The 20,116-nt window shown below is 42.1% G+C and overlaps 1 protein-coding gene across 7 annotated transcripts in view; it reads left to right on the top strand.

The window, feature by feature from the left end:
* LOC139469345 (BAI1-associated protein 3-like) overlaps nucleotides 1-20,116 on the top strand; it is a 237,175-nt gene that overhangs the window by 205,334 nt on the left and 11,725 nt on the right. For 6 of the 7 annotated variants that reach the window (XR_011653725.1, XM_071251489.1, XM_071251487.1 and 3 more), the window contains 7 exons: nucleotides 8,553-8,621; nucleotides 8,805-8,951; nucleotides 9,756-9,869; nucleotides 9,982-10,065; nucleotides 16,146-16,227; nucleotides 17,381-17,419; nucleotides 17,757-17,880. Coding sequence is in view for 6 of the 7 variants with exons in the window: in XM_071251489.1 (XP_071107590.1) it covers nucleotides 8,553-8,621; nucleotides 8,805-8,951; nucleotides 9,756-9,869; nucleotides 9,982-10,065; nucleotides 16,146-16,227; nucleotides 17,381-17,419; nucleotides 17,757-17,880 (659 nt within the window). In the remaining variant the exon portion in view is untranslated. Of the gene's footprint in view, nucleotides 1-8,552; nucleotides 8,622-8,804; nucleotides 8,952-9,755; nucleotides 9,870-9,981; nucleotides 10,066-16,145; nucleotides 16,228-17,380; nucleotides 17,463-17,756; nucleotides 17,881-20,116 lie in introns of those variants that run through there. The other variant, XM_071251491.1, reaches the window with a different exon arrangement.

Raw genomic sequence — 20,116 nt, 5'->3', positions numbered from 1 at the left:
CCTGCGTTGGATCTGAATGTGGTCTTCAACGCCCTTCGAACCACTCCCCTCGACTTCCTTCTACGACCTTAAGTAGAAGACGGGTGTTTCTACTGGTTTTGACTACTGCCGCTCGAGTCCATGTACAGCACGCCCTCGACGTCTCCCGTGCCCGGTTCGAATGCGGTACCCAGGGCGCCGTTCATCATGGACCGTACTGGGACGTCAGCGTAAAGACTCAACTCCCAGGACAGCCTGATAGATCATTCCTTGTCCCCTCCCCCCTCGTCCAGTGTGGGTGCCGAGGATGAGGATGAGCGTCATTATGCCCAGTAAGGGCACTGAAGGTTATTCTACGATCTAAAGACTGCCGCAAGTCTAGGAAACACCTTTTTCTGCCGGTCTCCCCTTCGTCGCAGTCGTTGGTCAGCCGGAATACTTTTCCCTGTGGCTCCGGACGGTCATCCTTAAAGCTTATGAGCCGCCGGATTGGACCCTCCCCCCAAAGGCTATCACCTGAAATAAAATGAGATCAGGGCGATCGTATTTACACTGGTTCTTCACGGTATACTGTTCCATCCAGTCGTTCAGGGAAGCCTGTTCGTGGCGATCGGACACCGCCTTCACCAACCACTACTTCCGTGATGTAGCCTTGAAAGTTGTCGCCGGCGTTCACAGTTTTGGTCCCTGGTTGTAGCCCAACAGGTCATCTATCTCCGACGCCACTGATTCTCCGATACCCTGAGCGGGACCGTCGACCTCTCTGGTGTTTATCACCCCAGACGAGACGGATCTCTTGCGTTCCGCATTCGCTCTTAGGTCAGTTTTAGTTTTGGGTTACCCGACTCATTCTATTGCTGTCACCTATCCGGGTTTTACTTTTTGCATCAACTCTCGTTTCCTGACGACAGGAATGGTAGTAGATGTGGACACCGGCGCCGACGCCAACGCCGCTGCTTCTCTGATACCTGAGCGGTGCCCGTCGACCTCACCGGTGTTCCTTGCCTCCAGCCTAGAGGGCTATCCTGCGTTTCGCATTCGCTCTTGGGATTGGTCGTAGATTTTGCCGCCGACGCCGCTGATTCTTCGATTCCCCGAGCGGGGCCCGTCGAACTCTCTGGTGTTTATCGCCTCAGATTAGAGGGCTCTACTGCGTTTCGCTTTCGCTCTTCGGTAAGTTATATATTTTGGCAACACGCCTCATTGTATTTCGGTTACCTATTCGGGCGTTTCGTTTTTGCATCGACTCTTGTTTCCTGAAGACAGGAATGGTCGTAGATGTTCCGGTCATCACTTGTATGCGGTGCGGATTCATCGGACCTTGACGAGGGTTTAATATGGTTCACATCTGCAGGTATGCCCACCGGCCATGCCGTCTGATAAAGATGCAATACGGAGTAATGCAGGATAAGTTAAAAAATTTAGTAAAATCTAAATATTTTTTACATTTGTATACTTATCCTGCATTACGAAGTCTAAGTGCCCTCCCTTTCGCTACGCTACCTCCCCGCGAAGTTTCAGATGTTATGTTTAAAGCAGTTATGTGTTTTTGTGTGACGTCATGACTTCCGGGTCACGTGCCGACTGTGAGAGGGCGCTGCCTCCTGAGCTGGTTGGGACAACTTTCTTCAGCAGCTGGATCTCACACAGTTCGTCACTCTGTCAAAGACAGCAGTAAATGCAATACGGAGTAATGCAGGATAAGTATACAAATGTAAAAAATATTTAGATTTTACTAAATTTACAATGGAGCTTCCAGACTTGTAACAATGATTCAGTAATGTAATCATTTCTTGTTATTGTCTTCTTAAGAAACATAAAGAAGTTTTAAAGTGAAAACCTTTTAAAAAAACAAAATCTAATAATATCAAGGAAAATCTTCCTGATTTTTAATTTGAATTAAGAATATTCAATAAATTAAACTACATCGTGGTGTTTAAATAACATGGATGATATTTTTGTTCATACATTCTGGAAATACTTTGTACCTCGATAGTCAAACTAACGCTTAGAGTTAAATACAACATCAGTAATTGCTCTGATATGATTATAGTAATCTAAGTTACATAAATTGTAATCTACGTTACCTTCATGAATATTGTGATTTCAGCAAGACTAACAAGGATAGACTAAGTATTTACTCTTCAATGTAAACTGTCATCATTACATCTGGCACCTAGGATTTGTAAATGTCCACCAACAAACACATAATGACACAGATCAGGTAACAAATATGTTCTTCACCGAAAATGTGTAAGCTACGTTACCACCAGTAATAAGCATCAAACATTATAAAAAACTGTATATACTGAAACACTATTGGAAAATTATTTATCTGGAGAGAAAACTTGATCAACAAATTTATTGATTTCCTTTTAGATCATGTAAATTTTGATTTCAATGGCTTTCAAAACATTAGTATTGTTTATTCAAGCAACAAACATATCATCACTGCCATGCACTTATAACACCAAAAAACGTAAAAAAGGCAAGTGATTTATATTTCAATAATGCTTGAGTTTTATGTAAATTCTGACCTATTAATCTTTCAAAAGAAAAATATATACATATTCTCACCTTTTTAATTCAGAAATTCTGTTTTATCCTGTCTTGAAATCTCCTGTTTTGACTGGAAACATGTGGTAAACTAGGGGAACAACTGCTGATTGGTGGGAATTAGCACTTATGCCTTCTCAGTGTTGGCATGAACTGTAGACTTAAAGGGGCACTAATCTAACGCCTGGTTAGACTGGTTGTTGCCTTTGTTATTGTTTTTCCCCCGTGAGTACCCGGATGATACGCAACGCAACTGAGCGTGACCAGAGACTGGGCTACCATCTGCAAGGACAGCTAAATAAACTTGGAGGCTGGAGGCAAGATTTGTTTTATGCATTTTTGCATAAACACTGATTGGTTAACTGTGATCTATAAAGATTTCGACAAAGGGCGCATGTTAATTAATTTCTTCAGCCTAAACAAACAGACCAAAAGAACAGCGGAGCTCATCAGATGTCATTTGGAAATACCCCAGATGGTTATAGTTTAATACTAAAAAGAGTATCCATGCAGTGAAAGGATTTCGGCTTGCGTCGATAATACGATTACTACTCCCTTGTTGTCATCCACGTTTTCTCGTATAACCCTACACTTGTGTATTTGTTGTCATTCATTTGATGCTCAGTTAATGAATTTATTACAGGTACAATTAGTGGTAGCACCACTTACATTACCTGACAAAGGTTCCCATTTGGCATTTATTGTGTCTGGGGTAATTATTCAATCTAAATCCAGGTTTGAAGTGAGGTGAAATGTGTGTTATGTAATATGCACGTGTCAGCCCAGCAAGAGATGAATGATCAATTGATTTACTTCGTTTTGTAAATCAACGGATCGTTCCTAGTCATCAAAGGATTAACAGAAAATATGTTGATTGATCAATCACTGTTATCTTGCACAGTGGATATGTCAAGAGTGAGTGTTTACATGTCTAGGTTTTCTAATACAAAGGGAATACACTCATATATTGGCGTGAAGTGCCGATGTAAAAACAACATACTTTGTTCAAAGGGTTATCTGATAATACGTTGATTGATTGATCATTGTTATCTATCACTCAATGGATTTTTTAGGAACCGTGGACGTTATGAAAATAGTTGTCACATGGGCTTTCTCAGCCGACCTTTGAGACGTGACACCTATGTAAAACACCTGAAACAATCCAAGTGATCAGTTGAGAAACGAACATGGGTTATAATATCCCAAAACGATATATATCTTTTAAAATATTTGATTGTTAGTGAGACACGTGACATCGAATAAGATTCTTTGTACAGCTGCAGATGAGTGGGATATTGTTCCTTTGTGTGGATATTCACGGATACATTCCTCGAACAAGGAAGCTACCTAAAATTTATACACATAAATTTGGTAGGTTGTAATTATGATATTTGCATTTTGTTTTCCTTCTTTTAAACCGATTCGTTCTTGTTTCTCTACGTCTTGGTTGGGAAATTCTTCAATGCGCGATAGACGTTATTTTTACAGGTCTTTTCCTTTGTAAGCGTGAATATATTACTGTCAATTTGTAAAATGTGATTCTCTCAGGCAATTTTTTTAAAATGTGTAAATATTTCAGTCATTTCGACTAAAAAATCTGTCCAGATTGATTAAGACGATCAAAAAGGCCTACAAACATCACAACAGATTATTATGTAGGATTAGAAGCTTTTCAACTGTTTGGAATTTGTTATCATGATAATACAGATGGAAATGTTTTTCAGTCACTTTGTAAAATAACTGAATATTTAGACGTTTAATAAATGTGTTACACATTTGACAGTAAAAAAAATATACACACTATAAAAAAAGCAATGCTCAGGTGAAATATTTACTTTGTGTTGCAAGTCAAAGTAGTGTAAACGAAAATCGCAAAATTACCAAGCAAGTGACTTCGTCACCATTACCGATGCTATTTCATTTTGTTGATCAATTTGACCATACGCCCTTATAACTAACAATAAAAACGACTAATGCGCTTACGAATGGCGCAGCAGAGGTCGCGAACTAGTCTAGATTTCTGCTATACATCCGGGTACTCACTGGGGAAAAACAATAACAAAGGCAACAACCAGTCCCGGGGAATTGCGTTAGATCAGTGCCCCTTTAATGTTCCTGTAATTAACTCTTTATTTCAAGATGTCACGTAGCTTACATCACGTAGCTTACATCACGTAGCTTACATCATGTAGCTTACATCTCGATCTATAAAACACCCTCAACACATGTGGAATATATTTACAATCTTGTTTCTTACTTTGACAAGCAGACATCACTTAGGCAACATGAGCATAATCCCTGTACCATAATCGGGAGACCAGTTTTTATGTATCGGCAGTAACGTAGCTTACAAGCTTAACTCAACTCTCAAAAATGGTGCTGTTTTCGTGACATAAAGTGCTTATACATATTACAGGATGCCTGTCACCACTTTGGCTCACGTTGCTGTATTCGTGATGTCCTATGAACAATTATATTGTTTTTATATCTCAAAATGACAGTTGCTGTTTCAAACAGAAATAAAGTAACGTAGCTTACCTGAAAACTGGCGACACATTTTTAACAAGCATAACTTCGTCATTAAATAAGATAGCTCTGTGAAATTTGGCATTCTAGTGCATGATATATCAGAGGTACTGAAAAACCAAGAATAACTTGCGTAAACATAAGGACATTTAACCAATCACAATCGTTTCATGATAGATATTAAAATCAACAATCACATTATACTAAAATGTTGCTATTATGACTGATGCTGCAAAAATATGGTTTGGAAAGCAACCAAAATGTCAGTGTAATATCTTTCCCAATACCATTCCCAACATTTACTTTCTCTGTCAAGTTCATTTAATGCAAAATATACGGCTAGTGGCTAAGCGACAGGTTAAATTTGAAATTGTACATTCTTCGTGAGAATGGGTGTTAAGTCAGGGAGGTACCCGTGACAGCTGGCTGTGCTGTGGAGGAGCTGGTCCTGGCGGCAGTAGTATTAGTCAGTGAGGTACCCGTTACAGCTGGCTGTGCTGTGGAGGAGCTTGTCCAGGGAAAGTAGTGTTAGTCAGGGGGGTATCCGTTACAGCTGGCTGTGCAGTGGAAGAGCTTGTCTTTGGGGAAGTAGTGTTAGTCAGGGAGGTACCACGACAGCTGGCTGTGCAGTGGAAGAGCTTTTCCTGGTAGCAGTAGTGTTAGTCAGTGAGGTACCCACGACCCATGACAGCTGGCTGTGGAAGAGCTTGTCCTGGGGGCAGTAGTGTTAGTGAGGTATGACGACAGCTGGATGTAGAGCTTTTCCTGGTAGCAGTAGTGTACATCAGTGGGGTACCCGTGACAGCTGGCTGTGGAGGACCTTGCCCTGTGGCAGTAGTGTTAAGCCCTTATCTCACATTCACGAATGAACACGATGTAATGTTTTTCCTTAAATTGTGTTAGAACGTATGAAGGTCGCTCACTTATTCCTGTTCATTCGTGGTCGGTCGCGCGTGGTCATATAAACGTCGCAGCTCAGCTTGAATCGTGTTATAAATTTTTGCAATGCAATGCAAAAATTTATGACATGATTTAAGCCGAGCTGAAAAGTCGTGTTCAGTTGTATGAAGGTCGTATGACAGTCGTGTTCAATCGTGTTGGGGAGCGTGGGAAGAAACTCATATGACCTTCATATGTTTTAACACGATTCAGCATAACTTTCATACACCTTTCATACGACTCCTATACGCCTGAACACGAAATCCATACGTTTGTCATACGACCAGAAGAGCCCATCACGTGACTGAGTGAGAACGTGGGAAACCCCCTGAAAGGGAAAGCTCATTCTACAGCCATGCCAAACCCCAGGCGGCCGAAAAGGAAGCTCCTCCAAGCAAAACCTTCGAAAGGGAAACATCCTTCACCACCATCCATGGGTGAACATCCAACCGGTACCCAGGGACAAGATATGAGCCAGCTGAAACCTCTGAACCACCACCAAAATCTGCTTCTTGCGGGTCTTGTTCGTTGTTGAACATGGTGAAGACTGACACAGAAATGCTGTTGCAATGCAGCTTAAATACGACATGACCCACATGACCAAAATAAACAAAAAAATATGTCGTATGAAGGTCTTGCTCAGTCGTATGGAGATCATGTTTATTTTTGTAGTCGTATGGACATCGTAATGATTCGGGTTTAATTGAATGGTGGTCGTGTTCTTTCATGTTAAGTCGTTTGACAGTCGTATTGGGGTCGTGTTAAATGAGGTTAAATCGTGTTGTATCTTATGACGGTCGTATGAGTGTTGTGTTCAGTCTTATAAAGGTCGTATGAGGGTCGTTTTTGGTCGTATGATGGTCGTGTTTGGTTAAGAAATTTGCGTAAACCACAAGGTCAAGCACGAATCAACACGATTTTTCAACTTTTCTTAAATCATGTTCGCAATTTCTTAAATCGTGTATGTGAGATAGGGGCTTTAGTAAGTGAGGTACCACGACAGCTGGCTGTAGTGTGGAGGAGCCTGTCCTGGTGCAGTAGTGTTAGTCAGTGAGGTACCACGACAGCTGGCTGTGGAGGAGCTTTCCTCGGGGAAGTAGTGTTAGTCAGTGAGGTACCCGTGACAGCTGGCTGTGGAGGAGCTTTCCTCGGGGAAGTAGTGTTAGTCAGTGAGGTACCCGTGACAGCTGGCTGTGGAGGAGCTTTCCTTGGGGCAGTAGTGTTACGCAGTGAGGTACCCCGACAGCTGGCTGTGGAGGAGCTTTCCTCGGGGCAGTAGTGTTAGTCAGTGAGGTACCCGTGACAGCTGGCTGTGGAGGAGCTTTCCTCGGGGCAATAGTGTTAGTCAGTGAGGTACCCGTGACAGCTGGCTGTGGAGGAGCTTTCCTCGGGGCAGTAGTGTTAGTCAGTGAGGTACCCGTGACAGCTGGCTGTGGAGGAGCTTTCCTTGGGGCAGTAGTGTTAGGCAGTGAGGTACCCCGACAGCTGGCCTTGGAGGAGCTTTCCTTGGGGCAGTAGTGTTACGCAGTGAGGTACCCCGACAGCTGGCTGTGGAGGAGCTTTCCTCGGGGCAGTAGTGTTAGTCAGTGAGGTACCCGTGACAGCTGGCTGTGGAGGAGCTTTCCTCGGGGCAGTAGTGTTAGTCAGTGAGGTACCCGTGACAGCTGGCTGTGGAGGAACTTTCCTCGGGGCAGTAGTGTTAGTCAGTGAGGTACCCGTGACAGCTGGCTGTGGAGGAGCTTTCCTCGGGGCAGTAGTGTTAGTCAGTGAGGTACCCGTGACAGCTGGCTGTGGAGGAGCTTTCCTTGGGGCAGTAGTGTTACGCAGTGAGGTACCCCGACAGCTGGCCTTGGAGGAGCTTTCCTCGGGGCAGTAGTGTTAGTCAGTGAGGTACCCGTGACAGCTGGCTGTGGAGGAGCTTTCCTCGGGGCAGTAGAGTTAGTCAGTGAGGTACCCGTGACAGCTGGCTGTGGAGGAGCTTTCCTTGGGGCAGTAGTGTTAGGCAGTGAGGTACCCCGACAGCTGGCCTTGGAGGAGCTTTCCTTGGGGCAGTAGTGTTACGCAGTGAGGTACCCCGACAGCTGGCTGTGGAGGAGCTTTCCTCGGGGCAGTAGTGTTAGTCAGTGAGGTACCCGTGACAGCTGGCTGTGGAGGAGCTTTCCTCGGGGCAGTAGTGTTAGTCAGTGAGGTACCCGTGACAGCTGGCTGTGGTGGAGCTTTCCTCGGGGCAGTAGTGTTAGTCAGTGAGGTACCCGTGACAGCTGGCTGTGGAGGAGCTTTCCTTGGGGCAGTAGTGTTAGTCAGTGAGGTACCCGTGACAGCTGGCTGTGGAGGAGCTTTCCTTGGGGCAGTAGTGTTAGGCAGTGAGGTACCCCGACAGCTGGCCTTGGAGGAGCTTTCCTCGGGGCAGTAGTGTTAGGCAGTGAGGATCCCATGTCGGCTGGCTGTGAAGGAGCTTGTCTTTGGGGTCTTAAGTACCCTGTGGTACGTGTTTGTGATTCCCTATGGTACTTGGCTGATAGATGTTTAGTAAATAACCTTTTTGTTAATAGATGCGTCCTGACATCAAGAAGGATGTGTTCCACCTGAATTGGGCCCCAGAGTCACTCCCTGCAGACGATGTGAGTGGAATCTGTGCCAACATATGTCTGTTTACATGTCTGCCTCCACACATGTCTGTGTCGACATATCTGTGTGTCTACATATCTCTGTGTCTAAATATCAGTGCCTATATGTGTCTGTCTGTGTCTACATGTGTCTGACTGTCTCTTGTGTCTTCATGTGTCTTTTTCTGGGATTTCCAGGCGGTTGGTGACCTCCTGGAGTACCTGGACAGCAATCTGCTCACTCTCAACAACAACCTGCTCAAGACCAACTTTGACCGAATTTTAGAGTCAATATGGGTGGAAGTGTTGGAGGAGTTCAAGGATGTGCTGGACAATGAGGAGGTGGTACGTACTTGTGGGTTTGTGGTACGTACTTGTGGGTTGGTGGTACATACTTGTGGGTTGGTGGTACGTACTTGTGGGTTGGGGGTACGTACTTGGGTTTGTGGTACGTACTTGTGGGTTGGTGGTATGTACTTGTGGGTTTGTGGTACGTACTTGTGGGTTGTTGATACGTACTTGTGGGTTGGTGGTACGTACTTGGGTTTGTGGTATGTACTTGTGGGTTGGTGGTACATACTTGTAGGTTGGGGATGTGTACTTGTGGGTTGGTGGTATGTACTTGTGGGTTGGGGGTACGTACTTGTGGGTTGGGGGTACGTACTTGGGTTTGTGGTACGTACTTGTGGGTTGGTGGTACGTACTTGGGTTTGTGGTACGTACTTGTGGGTTGGTGGTACATACCTGTGGGTTGGGGGTGTGTACTTGTGGGTTGGGGGTGTGTACTTGTGGGTTGGTGGTACATACCTGTGGGTTTGGGGTGTGTACTTGTGGGTTGGTGGTACATTCTTGTGGGTTGGTGGTACATACTTGTGGGTTGGGGGTGTGTAGTCTAGGTGACATTGGTCAACTCTTCAGAAGCATGAAGCTGTGCATGTCTGGCCAACAGAGGTGGGTTTTACCCGATATCAATAACATTGACTAGAACTCTTTAGGTCAGACCGCCTACTCCCCTACAGTTATGATCATTGCAGCTCCAGTTGCCAATACCAAATAGATCAGAAGATATGCCTTGGTGATTCCCACTATCGTCTGTTTGTTTTGCATGGTGTATGTGCAATCTACAGAAAGGTGTTAACTCCCTTCCAGAGACCGCCCATCTTCTACCAGCGCATGTTTGACGCCCTTGGTCTTCTGGTCGATTTCTTCCATGCTAAAGGGAAAGGGCTGAACATGGAGGATATCCTTTCCCAACAGTTCCAGGTGAGTTCATCAATTGTCCACAGTTTTGTGTGAATTCGTCAAATATCCAGTTCATAGAGTTTATAGAGTCTATTTTTTTACAGTAGATGACATATTCTATTTATGTTTTTAGGAGTTGCGAGAGCTGCTGACCTTCCACAAGATGGACACCACGTCTCTGATTGAGACCTTCTACATCCAGATGGCCGAGATCCAGGTGAGTTTCCCAGCAGATGGTGTTTGATGAGTCTTTTGTGTCCTAAGGGTGCTGTCCTCATACATCACAACAGAAATGATTTACTTTAACCCTCTTGGTGTCACAGGACCCTATATGGTCCCACACCTTTCACACCCACATAGTGCCAAGGGACCATATATGGTCACGAGAGAAATGCCCTTTGTAAACTGAATTCAGATATCAAACACTGAGTGCACGAAGTCAAAATTATAACCATCATTACCCAAATCATCTTAGCTTTAACATCATGCAACTCATACTTTATACAATGCTATTGATTAGAAATATGGAGAGATGAGTAAAGTGGCTTCCGCGCTTCTCGGCCTTTCTCTGAAATGTTTGAACACCAAGCGCATGACGGTGAATTTTGTTTATGAACCCATGTCACATACACATAAATATTTTCAGACAAAATCCTTGTTCATAACACATAATATGACCAGAGTGGTGAGAATACATGTTTCTCACAACTGTATACTTATTCACATAGATAAATTTCTGTTCACTCCTTTACGAACAAGTTTATTTACACGTTTTGTATATTTTTATTGACTATTGGTAATGGCGGAATGGTCGGTACACATGAGAAAACGACAGTGTATATTTCCATTACATTTATGACGTTCATTGAATGAAATTATAACCATCATCACCCTAATCATCTCAGCGTTAATATCGTGTAACTCATATTTTATGCACTGCTACGGATTCGAAATATGGAGAGATTTGTAAAGTGGTTACCACGCTTCTCGATCTTTTTCTGCCATGTGGAACTCCATGCAAATGAAGGCAATTATTTATTATGCACCCATGTCATATACAAGTAACCATTATTGTATCAGATAGCCAATTTGAAAAAGAAATCTGATCTGACTGGCCAGAAAGATTTACTTTTCCCCACTGTACAGTTATTGGCGTAAGAGTACTAACGTTTAGTCCGCCACAGTAGTGTTTTGTTCAAGTATTGCATATGTTTATCGACTGTGTGTCATGGCGATTTAGCACGGCGCTAGAGACGAAATGATAGTGCAGATTGTCTTTTTGTTTATGATGCTGATTTACAGAAAATATTCAAATCTAAGATACTTAAAGATAGCTATTATTTATATGTTTATGGGCAGGAAGTCCATGACCAAAAGCTAAACATTGAACAGCCAAGCCAGAAGTGATCGACAGGGCACGTTCGCATCATATCTGTGCCGCGATTTCTTGTCTACCGGTTGTCCTTCATGCTCGCCCGATAAGACAAATAACTGCTACTTTTTTCAATTGGAATGACTAAGAGTCATGTGTGATTGCTCTAACATGGCCGTGTGAGTGACTTGCCCTAACTGTTTCACATTTTGTTGCAAAAGGAGATTTCAAAAGTGTGGCCACGACATCTAATGTTAGTCAACGCCATATTGTAAACAAATTGTGTCAAGGTCTGTTCCACATGTGATAGCTCGGCCCCCTTTTCTGTCGATGGTACACGTGATATAAACATAATACAACTACTGAAAACATCAACATAACATCTACAATGATTAAAGCAATACCTTTTTTGTATTCGGGTTATCCACTTATGGATACAATGTGCTGTAAAGTTCGATTTCGATTAGTTTTTCCTTTCACTGAAACTGTGATAATGGCGCTGCGATTGGTTTGCTTTAATTGTATTTTCCGTGAGTCTAATGTACATGGTACATGCTGTATTGTACAAGATAATTGATAACCAATTGTGTATGCATATATATCACAAATACACATTACAAATCTCTTAAAAATTTGGAATATATTATCATAACACGACAGCTCGTATTTCCAACATTCTGCCATGGATATTAGATCTAATATAAATATTAGATTTACACCTTATTGATATACACTGTACTCTCGATTAACGTATGAAAATCTATTGCAAGTCTGAAACTCTTATTTGATATGTTATCTGAAATGTCAGCAATGAGTAAACTTTATTTTATTTTGTTACAGTCTGCAATTTTATTCGAATAGGCTAATAAATGGTCGGTGATTTGCCGCCGCTGTGAATTTGTCATCTGGACAGGTGCGCGTGATTTGACCTCACGCGTTGTGACGTTGATGATGTCACATGAAACAGCTGATCTAATGTTGTGGTAGTATAATGGATACAATAACAATATTCTCTTGGACTGAACTAGAAAGCAAAGAACTAGAAAATGTCCACGGCAACTGACGAGTGAATGAGACCGCTTATCATTTGACTAACAGTGTTAGAATATTTAGCGCAGTTTTCTAATTTTGGTATGTTGACATGTGCTTCATATCTGTTTAAAGGCTTGATATTCAAAGAAAATAATGTGCATTTAGTCGAGTAAGAGAATGGAATGTTTTAAAGTGAGAAAGCTGTCAAAATGGATCCAATATTAAACAACCTAGATTTTTATTATTTTAGCTTCGTCTAATAGAATCTCGAATGGTTCAATTTATAACATCAACAGTAAAAGTAATTAGATCTACTCACAATATATAGATACCGTATTCGACGTAATAAGCGCTCTGGGCGCTCTCAAAATTAGAAATAGGGGGCTCTTATTAAAATATTATTTTGGTGAAAAAAACGAGTTGAAAGATATATTTCGTGGTTTATGCTGACAGCCTGAAATGTTTATGTACGACAGGTATATTTTTCAAGAATTTAATTGCCCATAATTAATGGTGCATATAACACAGGAGTGCGTATTATACGCGAATGCATAAGTCTTGTTTACATTGATCAATCGGAAGGGGTGCTAATTTGGATTGTTCACTAGCCAATATATTAGCAAATATCGCCGTGGGCGCTTATTAGAGCAGGGCGCTTATTACGTCGAATACGGTAATTGATTTTTGACAGACCAAATGTTTTCAGTGTAAATGTGATTTCGTTTTGATGTTTTATATTGTGTTATTTATAGATTTTTTCACTCTTCATTAACTAAATTACCAAATACTTCGATCAGTGACATAGTAGTAATTACTTTGTTTTGTATCCTTTTGTATTTAGATAAAATAGATTTTTGTAAAATAAATATTTGTTTAAGAGCAAAATCAAAGCATTCTTGTGGTTCTTTTTTCACCATTTTAATTTGTGTATCTTCCCTCCAAGCTGTAGTTTAGCTAAGCCAAAATTAAGAAAAATAGCAAAGACATAATAACTGAAAACCATTTATATTAAAGATTTTGTTGGTTAAATTTTATAGGTTCAATACCAGGAATATATTTTTCCTTTTATGACCAATACTTCCAGTACTTTCATTGACCTACGATCATTATCTATACTGAACAACAAAAGTTCCTGTGACATTGAATAAGATTTAATGCAAAGTTATGTTTTTTACCAAATCTGAAACAATATTGGTTTGCAACAGATAAAAGACTCCTGTAAATGTTTAAATGGTATAATTTGCCATACTGACTTCAGAAAATGCCTGATTTCATAAAGAAAACACTAACATGCCAAAATGTCAATTTACAAATCAATAGCGTGTGTGTCCACCTCTCGTTGCGATGCAAGCAACACATCTTCGTCTCATGGAATGGACCAGGTGTCGCACTTAGTCCTGTGGGATATCTGTCAATATCTGCTGAGCATGTTTAGAAGTTCCTGGAGTGTCTGTGGAACATGTGGTTGACGTCGAATGCGCCGATCCATCTCATCCCACATTTGCTCGATTGGTGAGAGATCAGGGGATTGAGCCGGCCAGGGGATGACATTCACATTGAAGCGAATCCTGAACAAGTCGAGCAATATGAGGCCGGGCGTTGTCCATGACACAATGATTGACGTAACGTTCACCTCGACGTCAGTACAGTCAAACCCGTCCATCGCTGTGGCGAAGGTGAAAACAAAACTCGTCAGTGAATAGAACTTGTCCCCACTGTGGTTTCCTGTCAAAATGGGACGTCTGGTGGGTCTTAAGGCGACAATCCCTGCACATCTGAAGCGACGACTTACGGTTTGTCAAGATCGAAGGCCAGGGATGCTTCTTGCAGTCACTCTGAGGATGGTCTCTGACTGCATTTGTCTGTTGCCAACATTGCCATAAGCACCAAATGGTGTTTCTGTGGACGTTAAATTGTCTTGCAACATCACATAGACTCAATCCTGCTTCAAGCATACCAATGGCTCGCAGACGCTCATTTTCGGACAGGTGTCGAATTTCATAATGTTGAATAATTATGTAATCTTGTTGTTTTTCTGAGTGGTTGTTGTCAGCACAATGCTAAACAATGCATATGGATTCCTATTAACGCACGTTTTTATACCCATTCTTGGGTAGTGAAATGCATGGGGCTTGCATAAAAGTCAACTTTTGCATGGAATACATGCTTTTCTGTAGCAGTTGCATTTTTGTGACTTGATTCCATACATGTACTACAATATTGAAAACCAAACTTTACTTGTTTGAAAAATACACTAAAATATTGGTGTCACAGGAACTTATGTTGTTGAGTTTATTTCAAACTTTTCCTTTACTAGAATGGGATGGAATGGGAAACTACTAGAAAAAATCTATCACATATGTCCTTAAATGTACATGTACATACCTAGGTGTGAATACACTTCTAAAGTCGTATTTATGAAACAATGTGAAAGAAAAAGTTGTATTTCATGGACTGGCCATACAAGTATATTTTGAGGCAGCCAAGTTTGAAATACATGCTGCGATGAGGATGTATGTTTTCTAGTGGTCATAGTGAAGCAAATTTGTTCAGAGTTTTGAGAACATGAGCTGTATTTTCGTAATGTTCTCTTTCACATAATCTATATACATATATTATTTATAATTGTACCGTAAAAACAATAATATTGCCTTCTTTCACCTGTACTGTGCAAGTTAGTGTTTCCTTGTATCAAATATAACCTACTCTACTCTTCTTGAGCTTTCAAATTCAAGTATTAAAATTGTCCAATTCCATCTCGTTTCAAGCTTTATATAAGTTAGATTTCAACCATTAACAACACATCATGACTCCCGAAGCAACAATAAGTGGTTTGTGTGATTGCACAACGAAGCCATGACATATGGCGCCCCAGTTGTGAGTGATTGAAAATAGGTTTGTTGAAAAGATTTGCTGCCCATGAAAACGTTTCAACAATTTTGATTGAAGCTACATGTACTTACTCTTGGGTGGTATTACATTAGTTTTATCTTGTTAATTATCAAGAAATAATAATGATGTCCGATATTGAGCGATGTCAATTTGAGTATTGTTAAGGCTGTTTAGCGATCTTTCACATTTTGTCCTTCGAAAATGTACGATGTCAATTACCCCGAAGTTGTTTTTATCACTAATAAAAGAGCACGGTCACTGAAACATACATGGGAGTAACCATTTCTTCAAGATATACATTCCAAACTGGCATTCGCATTGTGACATAATCTTTCAAACAGTCTGCGTTTGAATTAATCATGACCACTTCCGTCAATTTTGTTTTGACGTCAAAAACACGCAAAATTTCATCGGGATATTTTTATTGGTAAATATAACTCACAGAAAAATCTTAGTGAATGTGTACTTCAACATAAATGTCATATGTCTATCACTGTTAGGACATGTACTTGACAATGATATGAATTATTGGACATTATTCAAACAAGAGCCCTTACTTGACTTTGCTCGCCATATTCTGGTACTTCCGTGTTCTGATTAATGTAGAAAAGTAGGAAACTTATTATATCAGATCTTTTATCGATGGCTAGGCAGTGCATAGATCTTTTGGATTTTGTGACTTCAGATACTGATGGAAACACAATCATCTCGAGTTGCATGTTATATAATTTGGTTACACTGTGTGAAGAAGTAAGGACGTTGTAACACTTTTGATACAATGTACAAGACTTTGAAACCGTGATGTCATCACAGTGTGGCACTGAGCGGTATGCAGGCTGACTGACGTCCAGGCACCATGAGGGTTAATGTGTCTTCTTAATTGCATACAAAAAGTTTACAAATTTGTAAAAAGTACATGACAGAGATAATGGTTGCAGCTGGGTTAAATGTAACATTTTGTGAAGATGACAGATGGTGAACATTTCAACATTGATTTCTAGAAGCAGCAAGAGAGTACAGAGTTTGGTGTCCTCAACTTCCGTGCTGTGTACAGATATGACTCTCACACTCTGTATGTGGAAGGTAGGCCTTCATGTTCATTACATCTCCATGTGTTGACCCTATCACATTTACCACACTACTTGTTGACTATCACCCCTGTGTTGAACACGTCCTGTGTTTGTGTGTTTGTTGTTTCATGCCATACTCAGCAATATTCCAGCTCTATTGCTGCAGTTTGTAAACAAACAAGTCTGGACCAGACAATCCAGTGATTGACAAAATGAGCATCAATATACAGAATTGGGATATGATCACATGCATCAACCAAGACAGCGAGCCCAACAACCCGATCCTGTTGGTTGCCTCTTACGACAAGCATGGGTTGCTTTAGACCATAAAGCATGTAGCTCTAGAGCCTTGTGGCTGTATTTGTAAAGCATATAGCTCTATGGCCTTGTGGCTCTATTTGTAAAGCATATGGCATTGTGGCTCTATTTGTAAAGCATATAGCTCTAGAGCCTTGTGGCTGTATTTGTAAAGCATATAGCTCTATGGCCTTGTGGCTCTATTTGTAAAGCATATAGCTCTAGAGCTTTGTGGCTCCATTTGTAAAGCATATAGCTCTAGAGCCTTGTGGCTCTATTTGTAAAGCATAAAGCTCTAGAGCCTTGTTGCTCTATTTGTAAAGCATATAGCTCTAGAGCCTTGTGGCTCTATTTGTAAAGCATATAGCTCTAGAGCCTTGTGGCTCTATTTGTAAAGCATATAGCTCTATGGCCTTGTGGCTGTATTTGTAAAGCATATAGCTCTATGGCTTTGTGGCTCTATTTGTAAAGCATATAGCTCTAGTGCCTTGTGGCTCTATTTGTAAAGCATATAGCTCTAGAGCCTTGTGGCTCTATTTGTAAAGCATAAAGCTCTAGAGCCTTGTGGCTCTATTTGTAAAGCATATAGCTCTAGAGCCTTGTGGCTCTATTTGTAAAGCATATAGCTCTAGAGCCTTGTGGCTCTATTTGTAAAGCATATAGCTCTATGGCCTTGTTGCTGTATTTGTAAAGCATATAGCTCTATGGCCTTGTGGCTCTATTTGTAAAGCATATAGCTCTAGTGCCTTGTGGCTCTATTTGTAAAGCATATAGCTCTAGTGCCTTGTGGCTCTATTTGTAAAGCTTGTCAGGACATAGCCAGGCATCTGTGTGTGTTACTGTCTGATATGCAATGTTATTGTTTACAGTTCTGAGTGCCAAGGATCTCATCCCACTCGATGCCAATGGTGAGTGAGTGAATGAAAGACCAGAGAAAGTCCATCATTGAGGGTTTGTCTGATTGATGCCTGCTTGATTTGGGTTTCTGTGTCTGTGAAACATAGGATATTAAGTCAGTCATAAACTTCCACATTTGTCTTATTCTCCATTTATTTTATTTTCAAAGAGTTTTACCTGTAATACGTCATCTTCTGAAAAAATCATGTGAGCTTCTGCAGTCTGTCATGGTTCTATTTGAGGACACCCGTACTGAAGTGAGCTGTATTTAGTGTGCCAGTAACGCTTGGTAGATGAAGTGTTGAGATGAAGCTACTGTCCATCATCTGGTGTATCCTCTCCCCCCAGGTCTCAGTGACCCCTATGTGCTGGTGCAGCTCTGTCCGGACCATGTGTTCCCCGACATCACTGTGCAGAGCACGCAGGTCGTCAAGAAAACTCTACATCCACTCTTTGAGGAGTCATTTGAGTTGTAAGTCGGTTGATGCAACACAGCACCGAACATGGAATCTCAAGCCTCTTTGTCTCATGTCCAGAGTCGGTACAGTAGGAGGTTGGATGTTTACAGTTTGTCAGTAGCCATCTCTCAGATGAGCAAATAAATACCCAGTGAAAGTTTCAACTCCTCGTGTTACAGGGTTAGCGTGTTACAGGGGTACATAAATGGTTTAAGCAGTATATTCCCATGGGAGCTGAGAATGATTCTTGAGTGCACAATGATCCAGTGACCGGGGTAATAATAGCGCTTTGAGCATGCACCCGAGTGGTGTTGAAATATGCGCAATATACATAGACAATTATTATTATAATATTTTTAACTTATCCTGCATTACTCCTTAATGCATAATGCTTGTTTCTTGACAGAGAAAAGAGCTGTGTGAGGGTCTTTGCTTGAAGAAGTTGCGCCAACTAGCTGTGAGGCCAGCCCATCATGCAGCTCCCACGTGACCAAGAGAAGTGACGTCGCGGATCCTCACATTACTCTTGTCACTTGATGAGAGTAGACCTGTTTTTTTGCTGTAACATAAAACTGATTCAAACCCTCACGTGTTTGTTATCTGGGTTAATGTTGTTTTGTCTTTGTGTTGTGCCTAAGGTTTGTTTTTTGTACATTCTATGTTTGATAAACATGTGCATGACGTTTTTAGACACTTACTGGCGTTTTCTCAAAAGAAACATAAGGCCAGGTGTCTTGTTGCTCCAAGTAGCCATCTTGAATATTTTGCGTAGCCAGCAGTTTGTGAACTGGTTTGCATTCTATATTCTTTTGCTTGGTACCCCACGATTGGCGTATCCTCGCAAGTATTGTTTGTTTTGTTATATGTTGTCTAACGTTTGTTGTAATATTTGGGATAAACAAATTATAACATACATACTCGGTCGGGGACGCATTGTGATTTTACACTGCTTGGTTGCAGATATCATGCCCTCCTGCTCAAAGTGCCAGCGTTATATGTCGGCGTGGGATCCCCACCCACTGTGCCTTAATTGTACATCTCAATGCCTCCAGGGTCACCAATGTAAGACTGTTTACTGCTTTCGCCCACAGCTTTCAGACAGTACCTCCGTGTGTAAAAAACGCAGAACACAACGTGCAAGGAAACACAGGCGCATGATGTCAGATTACACCTAGGTTTCGCCTTCTAGATCGGCTATATCGGATGACCACCCCCGACCTCAACTGCTACCTTAATGTCGGACCCCATGGTTGTAGTCTCTACCCAGAGCACTTTGACAACCACGACAGCGTCTATCTTTACGGCTGTGACGCCCGGCGCTCACGTACCAGACGGCGCCTATACTATCCTTCAGACAGACGCTCGGTCTCCCACAGGCGCCCCGCCTACGGCACAGACGCTCCTTTTCCCACAGGCGTCCCCGCCTACGGCGCTGAAGCCCATGATAGACGCCTCCCTCCTCCAGTACATTCAGTACTTACAGGCCAGACAGCCATCGATGCCAGCACCTTTATAGACGCCTCTGCAGACACCTCTACTAGCACCTATACAGATAGCGCCTATCCTTAAACAGCGCTGATACAGACGCCAGCGCCTCGTCAGGCGCCTATACAGACACCAGCGCCTCATCGACACCTTTACAAAAGCGTCCATAAAGGCGTCTATCCTGGCGTCTCGGGTTGCGCCTATCCTTGGGCCTCTCCCAAGTGCGCCTCGGGACAACTGCGCAGACGGACGATTAGCCTTGCTACCTGCTCTCATTCTACAGCCCTATGAGATCGTCAGCTCCCCAAGGCCAACTACCTACGGAGACCAGAGCGGTCGCTTGACACTTGATTGGCGTCCATACAACGGCGGTCCAACGCGGACACTTGATTGGCGTCCATACAACGGCGCTCCAACACTTCCCAAGGTCCTGGAAGCGCCTAACCTTGTGATGGTTCTGTGGAAATCTCCCGCCAATTCTCCTCGTCTATCAACTTGGGTTGAACATTTCCTCGAAGAAAGCGAACAGACTCTCAAAGATGTCCCTACCCACGGCGTCTGGTAGATATTATCTGCACCACAGTTGACGATTATAACCCCATGACCAATTCGGTATTCAACAGAATCATCATATGCTTCCGGGTACCTAACTGGGTCATCATTCACAACACCGTACCAGTCGTCACTCTTATCATCAAGATCAACTTGCCCCTACACCGGCAACGTCACAGTTCCTACTAAGAAATCGGACACACCACTGGTCTG

This window comes from Haliotis cracherodii, unplaced genomic scaffold (assembly GCF_022045235.1).
Source record: "Haliotis cracherodii isolate W230 unplaced genomic scaffold, xgHalCrac1.p SCAF_2, whole genome shotgun sequence".
NCBI classification, from domain to species: domain Eukaryota; kingdom Metazoa; phylum Mollusca; class Gastropoda; order Lepetellida; family Haliotidae; genus Haliotis; species Haliotis cracherodii.
Note: the sequence above shows the minus strand (reverse complement) of the source record. Positions and strands in the feature narration are given on the sequence as shown.